This window comes from Bombina bombina, chromosome 4, assembly GCF_027579735.1.
Source record: "Bombina bombina isolate aBomBom1 chromosome 4, aBomBom1.pri, whole genome shotgun sequence".
Lineage (NCBI taxonomy): Eukaryota > Metazoa > Chordata > Amphibia > Anura > Bombinatoridae > Bombina > Bombina bombina.
The window spans coordinates 719424040-719436315 of NC_069502.1; the positions used below are offsets into that span (position 1 = coordinate 719424040).

The 12276-nt window shown below is 37.5% G+C and overlaps 1 protein-coding gene across 1 annotated transcript in view; it reads left to right on the forward strand.

Moving 5' to 3' along the window:
* SPAST (spastin) overlaps positions 1-12276 on the forward strand; it is a gene marked incomplete in the record, with an annotated part of 171477 nt that overhangs the window by 91163 nt on the left and 68038 nt on the right. Inside the window, 1 exon segment of the mRNA XM_053710921.1 lies at positions 2602-2738. Coding sequence (XP_053566896.1) covers positions 2602-2738 — 137 coding nt within the window.

Below are 12276 nucleotides of genomic sequence, written 5' to 3' on the forward strand. Positions count from 1 at the left end.
TTTATTCTTAACCCCTTAACGACCGAGGACATGCAGGGTACGTCCTCTTAAAGTCACTTAACGACCAAGGACGTACCCTGCTCGTCCTCTGTGTGGAAAGCAGCTGGAAGCGATCCTGATCACTTCCAGCTGCTTTCCGGTTATTGCAGGATGTCTCGATATCGAGGCATCCTGCAATAACAATTTTTACCCCTCCGGTGCAGAGAGAGCCACTCTGTGGCCCTCTCTGCACCGGACATCGCTGGCCGCATTCGTTGGTGGGTGGGAGCTGAAGTGGGAGGCTGGTGGGCGGCCATCAATGGCTTTTTAGTCAGAGAGGGGGGCGGGATTGTCGGGGGGGGCGGCGGGCGGGCACGGGGATGGAGCAGGTGGGAACCGCTTATCTTACAGAATGGGGAGAAAGGAGGGATAAAATCCCTGATGAAAGTCATCTAAGTCGGTGTTTTTCAACCAGTGTGCCGTGAGAGATCCTCAGGTGTGCCGCGGCAGACTGACAACAGTGCGGGGGTGTCCCTCTTTCAAATTTTGAAATATTGGGAGGTATGTGACAGGCTCATCAGGCATCATTTACAACCATGACATTGACATTCATTCACAGACAATCATTATGACTGTTTGTGAATGAATGTCAATATGTCACGTATAGTTTGTAGGAGGCATGGCATGACAGCACAGTACAGTGTGTGTATATGTGTATATGTGTGTGTGTGTGTGTATATATATATATATATATATACATACATACATATACATACTGTATTAGGCTACAATGTGTGATTTTGTAAAAAGTGTGCCACAGCAAAAAAAGGTTGCAAATCACTGATCTAAGTGATTTGGGAGGGGGTGGGGGATTGGTCTGGGGGGGGGGGGGAAGCTACACTGCTGAAAAAACTAAAATAAATAAAAAAAAATTATTTGCAAACTGGGTACTGGCAGACAGATGCCAGTACCCAAGATGGCCCCCAATAAGGCAGAGGGGGAGGGTTAGAGAGCTGTTTTGGGGGGGATCAAGGAGGTTGGGGGCTAAGGGGGGATCCTACACAGTAGCATATGTGTAAATATGCAAAAAAAAAAATATATTTTTCTGGCAAACTTTCTGCCAGTACTTAAGATGGTGGGGACAATTGTGGGGGAGGGAAGGGAGCTGTTTGGGAGGGATCAGGGGGTCTGATGTGTCAGGTGGGAGGCTGATCTCTACACTAAAGCTAAAATTAACCCTGCAAACTCCCTACAAACTACCTAATTAACCCCTTCACTGCTAGCCATAATACACGTGTGATACGCAGCAGCATTTAGCGGCCTTCTAATTACCAAAAAGCAATGCCAAAGTCATGTATGTCTGCTATTTCTGAACAAAGGGGATCCCAGAGAAGCATTTACAACCGTTTGTGCCATAATTGCACAAGCTGTTTGTAAATAATTTCAGTGAGAAACCTAAAATTGTGAAACATTTTGCTTTTTTTTTTTAATTTGATCGCATTTTGCGGTGAAATGGTGGCATGAAATATACCAAAATGGGCCTAGATCAATACTTGGGGTTATCTACTACACTAAATCTAAAATTAACCCTAGAAGCTCCCTACATGCTCCCTAATTAACCCCTTCACTGCTGGGCATAATACACGTGTGGTGCGCAGTGGCATTTAGCAGCCTTCTAATTACCAAAAAGCAAATCCAAAGCCATATATGTCTGCTATTTATGAACAAAGGGGATCCCAGAGAAGCATTTATAACCATTTATGCTATAATTGCATAAGTTGTTTGTAAATAATTTCAGTGAGAAACCTAAAGTTTGTGAAAAAATTTGTGAAAAAGTGAACAATTTTTTTTTTTTTAATTTGATCGCATTTGGCGATGAAATGGTGGCATGAAATAAACCAAAATGGGCCTAGATCAATACTTTGGGATGTCTTCTCAAAAAAATATGTACATGTCAATGGATATTCAGGGATTCCTGAAAGATATTAGTGTTCCAATGTAACTAGTGCTAATTTTGAAAAAAAGTGATTTGGAAATAGCAAAGTGCTACTTGTATTTATGGCCCTATAACTTGCAAAACAAGCAAAGAACATGTAAACATTGGGTATTTCTAAACTCAGGACAAAATTTAGAAACTATTTAGCATGGGTGTTTTTTGGTGGTTGTAGATGTGTAACAGATTTTGGGGGTCAAAGTTAGAAAAAATGTGTGTGTTTACAATTTTTCCTCATATTTTATAAAAAAATTTATAGTAAATTTTAAGATATGATGAAAATAATGCTATCTTTTGATGGCGAGAAAAATGGTATATAATATGTGTGTGTACAGTAAATGAGTAAGGAAAATTAAGCTAAACACAAACACCGCAAAAATGTAAAAATAGCCTTGGTCCCAAACAGACAGAAAATGAAAAAGTGCTGTGGTCATTAAGGGGTTAAAGCTTTGTACTGTTTTTGCCAGTGGGGAAAAAAATCCAGTGCAGACCGTAATACCGCTGTTTCCCAGTAGAAGTCTTAAATTTAGCTTCAGTTATATAGATTGTAACCCTCTGCATAGCTCCAATCTTGACACCTAGGATTAATTTCTTTTTTTCCTTTTTTTTTCTTTTTTATATACTTTTAGGGCGCATCAGGAAAAAATAGCTCAAGATCAAACAAGCCATCCACTCCCACTACTGCCATCAGGAAAAAGGACATGAAGAATTTAAGAAATGTAGATAGCAATCTTGCAAATTTAATTCTGAATGAAATAGTGGACAGGTATGATATGCTTTCAATTAGCAGTGTGCATTTTTGTTGTTCAGAGCACCTCCAATTGTTACCGGTACCTGGTGATATAGAGCTATTACGATAAGGTGCAAAACCAATTCAGGCTGTAGAGGTTTTGTTAAGAAAGAAAAACAAAACATAGTTTGCAATTCAGAAAAACATGGCTTAAAGGGAAATTTTTGAATGGGAAAAAAAAAAATCTATATTGTTAGTGTTTTTTATTTTAAGCAAATTTTAGTTCGGTCACTTTGTTTAAATTCTTCAAAAGGGTTGAACTCATAGTCAAAGGTGCATATCTGGAACAACTGCATTCTGCTCCAGATCAGGATATTGACAATGACTTGACCGTAGGTATGCACATCTGCTCCTGATTGGCTCATTGTATCTTTATCTGAAATGGCACAGCAGCACACCTTTGCAGGATATAACACATAGTAAAAGAAAGGATTTTGTTTAAAACACTATAAATAGATAAATCAACACTAGTGTAAAAATAAAAATGCTCTAAGTACTGAGAGAGAAAGTGGTTCAGCTCTGAAGTCAGTAAATGAAATCTCAAAAAAATTCCAATACCCTGGTTGCTTTGGATATTTAAAAACTCTACTTTCTGAGATCTAGTAATTTTTAGAGAAGTGGAGCAGGTGGATTCTTTTGACTTTTGAGAGATGGGGGAACGTCCAATATACTTATTTTGAAATATGGAGCATATAAGTCTGTATAGTGTGGGGTCCTTATGCATTCCCCAACCCCCTTTTTATATTGCATATTTTAGAATTGTGTTTTTTACTGCAGTCACTCCTGGAACACATATAAAGCACCTGAGGGTGTATTCTCATATTTCATCAGAGGGACACTGGTACCATTTATATTCAAAGATTGGGATTTTAAATTGTCTTTAGAGCTAAGCTATTGCGTGTATTATTTGTGGTGAAATGTTTAACAAGCTACAGCAAACTGCTTTGATTTGTTTTAGAATCACTGTTAAGCATTTTGCCTTGTGTTCTATTGCTCAGTTTAATTTATTTGTTCAAAACCTTTCTTTAATCTGATGGCAAGAGCCCATGACACATCATATGTCAGCTTATACTCCAGTCCACTATTTGAGGCAAAAACAGTCCTACATACCAGAGCTTTAGTCCTTCCCACTGTCCCAGAATCCCTCAGGCAAATATTTGCTTTCAAGATAGAGTGAAGTCACAGAAGGATGGATGAGAAGACCGGAGTGTCAGCCAGGCGGTAACATTTTTCCAACTGCAGAAATGTCACAGGCCTCCCAGGTGAAATGTGGATTTATCTGCCAATCTCCTAGGTTGTAGATGGTGTTCTATGAGATCCTTGGCACTGTGCCTGCACTGCCTTGGATCGGCCTGTCCCCTCATCTGCTGCTGAAGTATGCATAATAGACTAAGATGCTGTCAGGTGAGTACTGGAACATGAACATGTACGCATGATACCCATAGCCTAGTGATATACACATACAACACACAATGTATACAACATTTTTAGGAAATTTTGGGAATTTTTAAAAAAATGTAAAAAAATAAATAAAAAAGGGGTTACTGTCACTTTAAATTTATCATGATTGGTTTTAGATCACGCCATGTTACCACAGACTTTGACAGCTGTCTGCACTCACTGGGGCCTGCATGAAGGATTTGATTACTTTGGACACAATTCCAGCACGGGTCCCCTCGTTGTGGCTATTTGATATACCTTGCTACAACCAAGGTCCCTGAAGCTGTATTGCTCCATAATGGAAAATCACAATTGTGGAGCGTTAAAACAACGCCTCAAAAGAAAAGGAATGTACTTACACTCTGAGTCCAATAAATCAGCGCTTTATTTTTCAGCAAGGCTCAGCAAACGGTAAAAGTAAGCTTGAAACCACTTTACCAATAGTTAAAAGTATTAATAGCTTGAAACCATTTATTGAAGCCCAATGCGTTTTCTGCAGACAACTGCCTTTTTTTCAAATGGCATTTAAAGAGCCGTATTCACTTTGTGGGCATGTTAAATATTTATTAGATATAGTTGCTTCCCCTACATCTCAAACGGATGTAATGGAGGTTTACAAGTCTTGAGCAACTCGCTACTGTTTTTAGTGGAATCTTATTAAAATAAAATACAAAATTGAAACTCTAAAATTAAATAAATTCAAATTAAATCTGATTACATTTTAAAATTGGCTTAAAGATTGCACTTAAAACAGATTAAAAAAAAATATATGGGGAAAACGGACCTATCCTGGAAAAAGATATATATCGACGATGTGTATATGACAAGGGGATATATCTTTATCAAACTTTTGTATCTTATATTAACGACAATACTTTTTCTTGAAATTTTACCCCTAATGTTCACTCTAATGAAATTGTCTTTTTAGATTTAATCATTTCTGCAGTAGACAATAATATAACTACCAGATCATATTTCAAACCTTGTGACAACAATACTTAAGACAGGATAGTTGCCACCATCATTCTTGGCGTAAAGCTATTCCTAAGGGTCAATTTTTACGAATGAGAAGGAACTGCAGTGGATTGATATGCTATGAACAACAATCACATACTATTATAGAGAGATTTTTAGAGAAGGGTTATGATTCAACATGATTAGAGTTAGATCGTCTTAATACTAAAATATTGGATGGAGAGGATTTGTTATGTAGCAACTAAGGCTGGGCGATATGGGTGGAAAAAAAATTGTGGTTTTATTACAAATTACTATAACACCTTTATTTTTCAATAAAACGTTTAACACTACAGAATCTTACTGTACATGTTTCTCAATGTCCAATGCACTCTTGGAGCATAAAAAATACAAACCACAAAAGAAGTTAAAAAAAAAAAAAAGTTTTCAGTAAGGCACTATAAAGTATTTGTACAATACTCACTTAATTGCTCACAACTTTGAGCTGTCCCACCGCCACACCACTGCTTGACCGCCCCCACACTACTCCCAGATGACTCCCACACACTCTTCAATCTCTTCCAAAATGGCCGTTAAGCAGGCATTCTCAGGTCCGCCCACGGCCGCACACTGGTCTTCCACTCATCCTCCCTCTCCGCCTCCGTTTTCAGGACAATCAGGATTTTTTTTTTTTAAATTGCGTACTCTTGCTGTTTTAAAACCGCGGCGATTAATCGTGCAGCCCTAGTAGCAACTGCACTTTCAAGTTTTACACCTTTCTTAACATCCTTTAATCAAGGTTTTAGAGGCATTAATTGACACTGGCATATATTACAAAATTATTAAGTATTAAAGGGACATTAAACACTTTGAGATGGTAATATAAAATGATAAATTGTGTGTATGTATATGTATATATATGTATATATGTGTATATGTGTATATATATATATATATATATATATATATAAAAAAAAAAACTGCAATATACTTTCATTATTTAATTTGTCCCCTTTTCCTGTAATTCCATTCTGAAATTGTGAGCTTTTCAGTTGCTGTCAGGACTGGAAGTGCAGAACACTGTTATATTCCACACAGCTATTGGCTGCACACACTGGTGACCTTTTTTTATAACTGTCCCTAATTGGCCACAGCAGAGAAGGTAACCTAAGTTACAACATGGCAGCTCCCATTGTTTTACAGACACTAAAACTTTACACTTGTTTTGTCAATCTTTAAACAGCTAATGAAAAAAAAATACATTTACATTTTATTCTCAGACTAATCTTTTCTTTGAATGAATGATTCATTCTATCTAGCATGTATTTAGTGTTCAGTGTCCCTTTTAACCCCTTAATGACCACAGCAGGTTTCCATTTTCTGTCCGTTTGGGACCTAGGCTATTTTTACATTTTTGCGGTGTTTGTGTTTATCTGTAATTTTCCTCTTACTCATTTACTGTACACACACATATTATATACAGTTTTTCTCGCCATTAAATGGACTTTCTAAATATACCATTATTTTAATCATATCTTATAATTAACTATAAAAAAATTATAAAATAGGGGAAAAAAATGGAAAAAAACACACTTTTTCTAACTTTGACCCCCAAAATCTGTTACACATCTACAACCACCAAAAAATACCCATGCTAAATAGTTTCTAAATTTTGTCCTGAGTTTAGAAATACCCAATGTTTACATGTTCTTTGCCTTTTTTGCAAGTTATAGGGCAATAAATACAAGTAGCACTTTGCTATTTCCAAACCACATATATTTTTTTAGAAGACATCCCAAAGTATTGATCTAGGGGAATTTTGGTGTATTTCATGCCACCATTTCACCGCCAAATGCGATCAAATTACAAAAAATTTTTTTTTCACAATTTTAGAATTCTCACTGAAATTATTTTCAATCAGCTTGTGCAATTATGGCACAAATGGTTGTAAATGCTTCTCTGGCATCCCCTTTGTTCAGAAGCAGACATATATGGCTTTGGCGTTGCTTTTTGGTAATTAGAAGGCCGCTAAATGCCGCTGAGCATCTCACGTGTATTATGTCTAGCAGTGAAGGGGTTAATTAGGGAGCTTGTAGAGAGCTTGCAAGGTTAATTTTAGCTTTAGTGTAGAGATCAGCCTCCCACCTGACACATCACACCCTCTGATCCCTCCCAAACAGTTCTTTCCTCCCCCACCTCACAATTGTCCCTGCCATCTTAAGTACTGGCAGAAAGTCTGCCAGTACTAAAATAAGTTGTTTTTTTTGTTTTTTTTAAAAGCAATATTTTGCAGTGTAGTATCCCCCCTTAGCCCCCAATCTCCCTGATCCCTTTAGATCCGAATTCCCTCCCTCCTCTCCCCCACTTAACTTGTGAAAATGTTCCATAGTGTAGTGGTTCACACCCGCTACCCACACCGTGCGCGCCCCCGGTGAACCCGATCCCGCCCCTCTTGCACTACTGGACTTCACCGATGGCTCCCACCCACCAACGATCACGGCCATCGATGTCCAATGCAGAGAGGGCCACAGAGTGGCTCTCTCTGCATCGGATGGCCAAGTAGTGTTATTGCAGGATGCCTCGATATCGAGGCATCACTGCAATAACATGGAAGCGATCAGGATCGCTTCCACCGCTTTCAAAGACCGATGACATACAGGGTAAAAAGTAAATGAAAGTAAAATTTTGACTTGAATGTCCCTTTTAAAATAAAACAAAAAATTTAAACTCTAAAAATCAATCCGATTTAATTTTAAAATTGGCATTGAGATTCCGCTAAAAACAGATAATCTATGGTAAACAGGACCAATCACCATAGTTTACTTAAAGGAACATCCTAGTCAAAAATTAAACTTTCATGATTCAGATAGGGCACGTAATTTAAAACAACTTTCCAATTTACTTTTATCATCAAATTTGCTTTGTTCTCTTAGCAAGCATTGTAACAACTGTAAAGATTTCAGTAAGTATGAACTAGCGCTCTCTAGCGTTGAAAAACTGTCCTACTTAGATAGGAGGTGGCCTTAAAAGGCTTAGAAATGAGCATATGAGCCTACTTGGGTCAAGCTTTCAACAAAGACTGCTAAAGAACAAAGCAAATTTGATGATAAAAGTAAATTGGAAAGTTGTTTAAAATTACGTGCCCTATCTGAATCATGAAAGTTTAATTTTGACTAGGCTGTTCCTTTAAGTAAACTATGGTGATTGGTTTGTTTACATTTGTTTTACTTTTGATTGGTCCTGTTTACCATAGATTATCTGTTTTTAGCGGAATCTTAATGCCAATTTTAAAATTAAATGGGATTGATTTTTAGAGTTTAAATTTTGTGTTTTATTTTAAAGGGACATTCAAGTCAAAATTTTATTTTCATGATGCCAAAAGAGCACACATTTTTAAGAATCTTTCCAATTTACTTCCAATATCTTTTTATATGCACACTTTTTGAGGCACCAGATCCTACTGAGCTCACAGGGTATATGTCTACTAGTATGTGCTTAGCTGATGTCTGTCAGGGGGCTGGCAAATGGGAGAAAAAATAAATTTGCAAGAAAAAAAATCTACTGCTTTGGTGAAATTCAGAATAAGTGTTATTGCATTGTCTTTTTATTTATACACCTGCTAATTGTGCAATTCTACTATAGTTAGTAGAATCTTAATAAAAAGGACAACTAACAGTAGGGAGTTGCTCGAAACTTGTAAACCTCCATTACTCCTTTTGAGATGTAGGCTGAGTTACTATATTCTATAAATACGTAACATACTCACAACATGAATACAGCTCTTTCTTTCATGTATTTAGCAAGAGTCCATGAGCTAGTGACGTATGGGATATACATTCCTACCAGGAGGGGCAAAGTTTCCCAAACCTCAAAATGCCTACAAATACACCCCTCACCACACCCACAAATCAGTTTTACAAACTTTGCCTCCTATGGAGGTGGTGAAGTAAGTTTGTGCTAGATTCTACGTTGATATGCGCTCCGCAGCAGGTTGGAGCCCGGTTTTCCTCTCAGCGTGCAGTGAATGTCAGAGGGATGTGAGGAGAGTATTGCCTATTTGAATTCAATGATCTCCTTCTACGGGGTCTATTTCATAGGTTCTCTGTTATCGGTCGTAGAGATTCATCTCTTACCTCCCTTTTCAGATCGACTATATACTCTTATATATATATATATATATATATATATACCATTACCTCTGCTGATTTTCGTTTCAGTACTGGTTTGGCTTTCTACAAACATGTAGATGAGTGTCCTGGGGTAAGTAAGTCTTATTTTCTGTGACACTCTAAGCTATGTTTGGGCACTTTTTTATAAAGTTCTAAATATATGTATTCAAACATTTATTTGCCTTGACTCAGGATGTTCAACATTCCTTATTTCAGACAGTCAGTTTCATATTTGGGATAATGCATTTGAATAAATCAATTTTTTATTTTTTTTCTTACCTTAAAATTTGACTTTTCCCTGTGGGCTGTTAGGCTCGCGGGGCTGAAAATGCTTCATTTTATTGCGTCATTCTTGGCGCGGACTTTTTTGGCGCAACATTTTTTTTCTGTTTCCAGCGTCATACGTGTCGCCGGAAGTTGCGTCATTTTTGACGTTCTTTTGCGCCAAAAGTGTCGGCGTTCCGTATGTGGCGTCATTTTTGCGCCAAATAATGTGGGCGTCTTATTTGGCGCTAAAAAAATACGGGCGTCACTTTTGTCTCCACATTATTTAAGTCTCATTATTTATTGCTTCTGGTTGCTATAAGCTTGTTCACTGGCATTTTTTCCCATTCCTGAAACTGTCATTTAAGGAATTTGATTAATTTTGCTTTATATGTTGTTTTTTCTATTACATATTGCAAGATGTCCCACGTTGAAACTGAGTCAGAAGATACTTCTGGAAAATCGCTGCCTGGTGCTGGAGCTACCAAAGCTAAGTGTATCTGCTGTAAACTTTTGGTAGCTGTTCCTCCAGCTGTTGTTTGTATTGAATGTCATGACAAACTTGTTAATGCAGATAATATTTCCTTTAGTAAAGTTCCATTACCTGTTGCTGTTCCATCAACATCTAATACTCAGAGTGTTCCTGATAACATAAGAGATTTTGTTTCTAAATCCATTAAGAAGGCTATGTCTGTTATTCCTCCTTCTAGTAAACGTAAAACGTCTTTTAAAACTTCTCATTGTTAAGATGAATTTTTAAATGAACATCATCATTCTGATAATGGTTCTTCTGGTTCAGAGGATTCTGTCTCAGAGGTTGATGCTGATAAATCTTCATATTTATTTAAAATGGAATTTATTCGTTCTTTACTTAAAGAAGTCCTAATTGCATTAGAAATTGAGGATTCTGGTCCTCTTGATACTAAATCTAAACGTTTAGATAAGGTTTTTAAATCTCCTGTGGTTATTCCAGAAGTTTTTCTGTTCCTGGTGCTATTTCTGAAGTAATTTCCAGGGAATGGAATAATTTGGGTAATTCATTTACTCCTTCTAAACGTTTTAAGCAATTATATCCTGTGCCATTTGACAGATTAGAGTTTTGGGACAAAATCCCTAAGGTTGATGGGGCTGTCTCTACTCTTGCTAAGCGTACTACTATTCCTACGGCAGATGGTACTTCCTTTAAGGATCCTTTAGATAGGAAAATTGAATCCTTTCTAAGAAAAGCTTACTTGTGTTCAGGTAATCTTCTTAGACCTGCTATATCTTTGGCGGATGTTGCTGCAGCTTCAACTTTTTGGTTGGAAGCTTTAGCGCAACAAGTAACAGATCATAATTCTCATAGCATTATTATTCTTCTTCAACATGCTAATAATTTTATTTGTGATGCCATCTTTGATATCATTAGAGTTGATGTCAGGTATATGTCTCTAGCTATTTTAGCTAGAAGAGCTTTATGGCTTAAAACTTGGAATGCTGATATGTCTTCTAAGTCAACTTTGCTTTCCCTTTCTTTCCAGGGTAATAAATTATTTGGTTCTCAGTTGGATTCTATTATCTCAACTGTTACTGGAGGGAAAGGAACTTTTTTACCACAGGATAAAAAATCTAAAGGTAAATTTAGGTCTAATGATCGTTTTCGTTCCTTTCGTCACAACAAGGAACAAAAGCCTGATCCTTCATCCTCAGGAGCGGTATCAGTTTGGAAACCATCTCCAGTCTGGAATAAATCCAAGCCTTTTAGAAAACCAAAGCCAACTCCTAAGTCCACATGAAGGTGCAGCCCTCATTCCAGCTCAGCTGGTAGGGGGCAGATTACGTTTTTTCAAAGAAATTTGGATCAATTCCGTTCATAATCTTTGGATTCAGAACATTGTTTCAGAAGGGTACAGAATTGGCTTCAAGATAAGGCCTCCTGCAAAGAGATTTTTTCTTTCCCGTGTCCCAGTAAATCCAGCGAATGCTCAAGCATTTCTGAAATGTGTTTCAGATCTAGAGTTGGCTGGAGTAATTATGCCAGTTCCAGTTCTGGAACAGGGGCTGGGGTTTTATTCAAATCTCTTCATTGTACCAAAGAAGGAGAATTCCTTCAGACCAGTTCTGGATCTAAAAATATTGAATCGTTATGTAAGGATACCAACATTCAAAATGGTAACTGTAAGGACTATCCTGCCTTTTGTTCAGCAAGGGCATTATATGTCTACAATAGATCTACAGGATGCATATCTGCATATTCCGATTCATCCAGATCACTATCAGTTTCTGAGATTCTCTTTCCTAGACAAGCATTACCAGTTTGTGGCTCTGCCGTTTGGCCTAGCAACAGCTCCAAGAATTTTTACAAAGGTTCTCGGTGCCCTTCTGTCTGTAATCAGAGAACAGGGTATTGTGGTATTTCCTTATTTGGACGATATCTTGGTACTTGCTCAGTCTTCACATTTAGCAGAATCTCATACGAATCGACTTGTGGTGTTTCTTCAAGATCATGGTTGGAGGATCAATTTACCAAAAAGTTCATTGATTCCTCAGACAAGGGTAACCTTTTTTCGTTTCCAGATAGATTCAGTGTCCATGACTCTATCTTTGACAGACAAGAGACGTCTAAAATTGATATCAGCTTGTCGAAACCTTCAGTCACAATCATTCCCTTCGGTAGCCTTATGCATGGAAATTCTAGGTCTTATGAC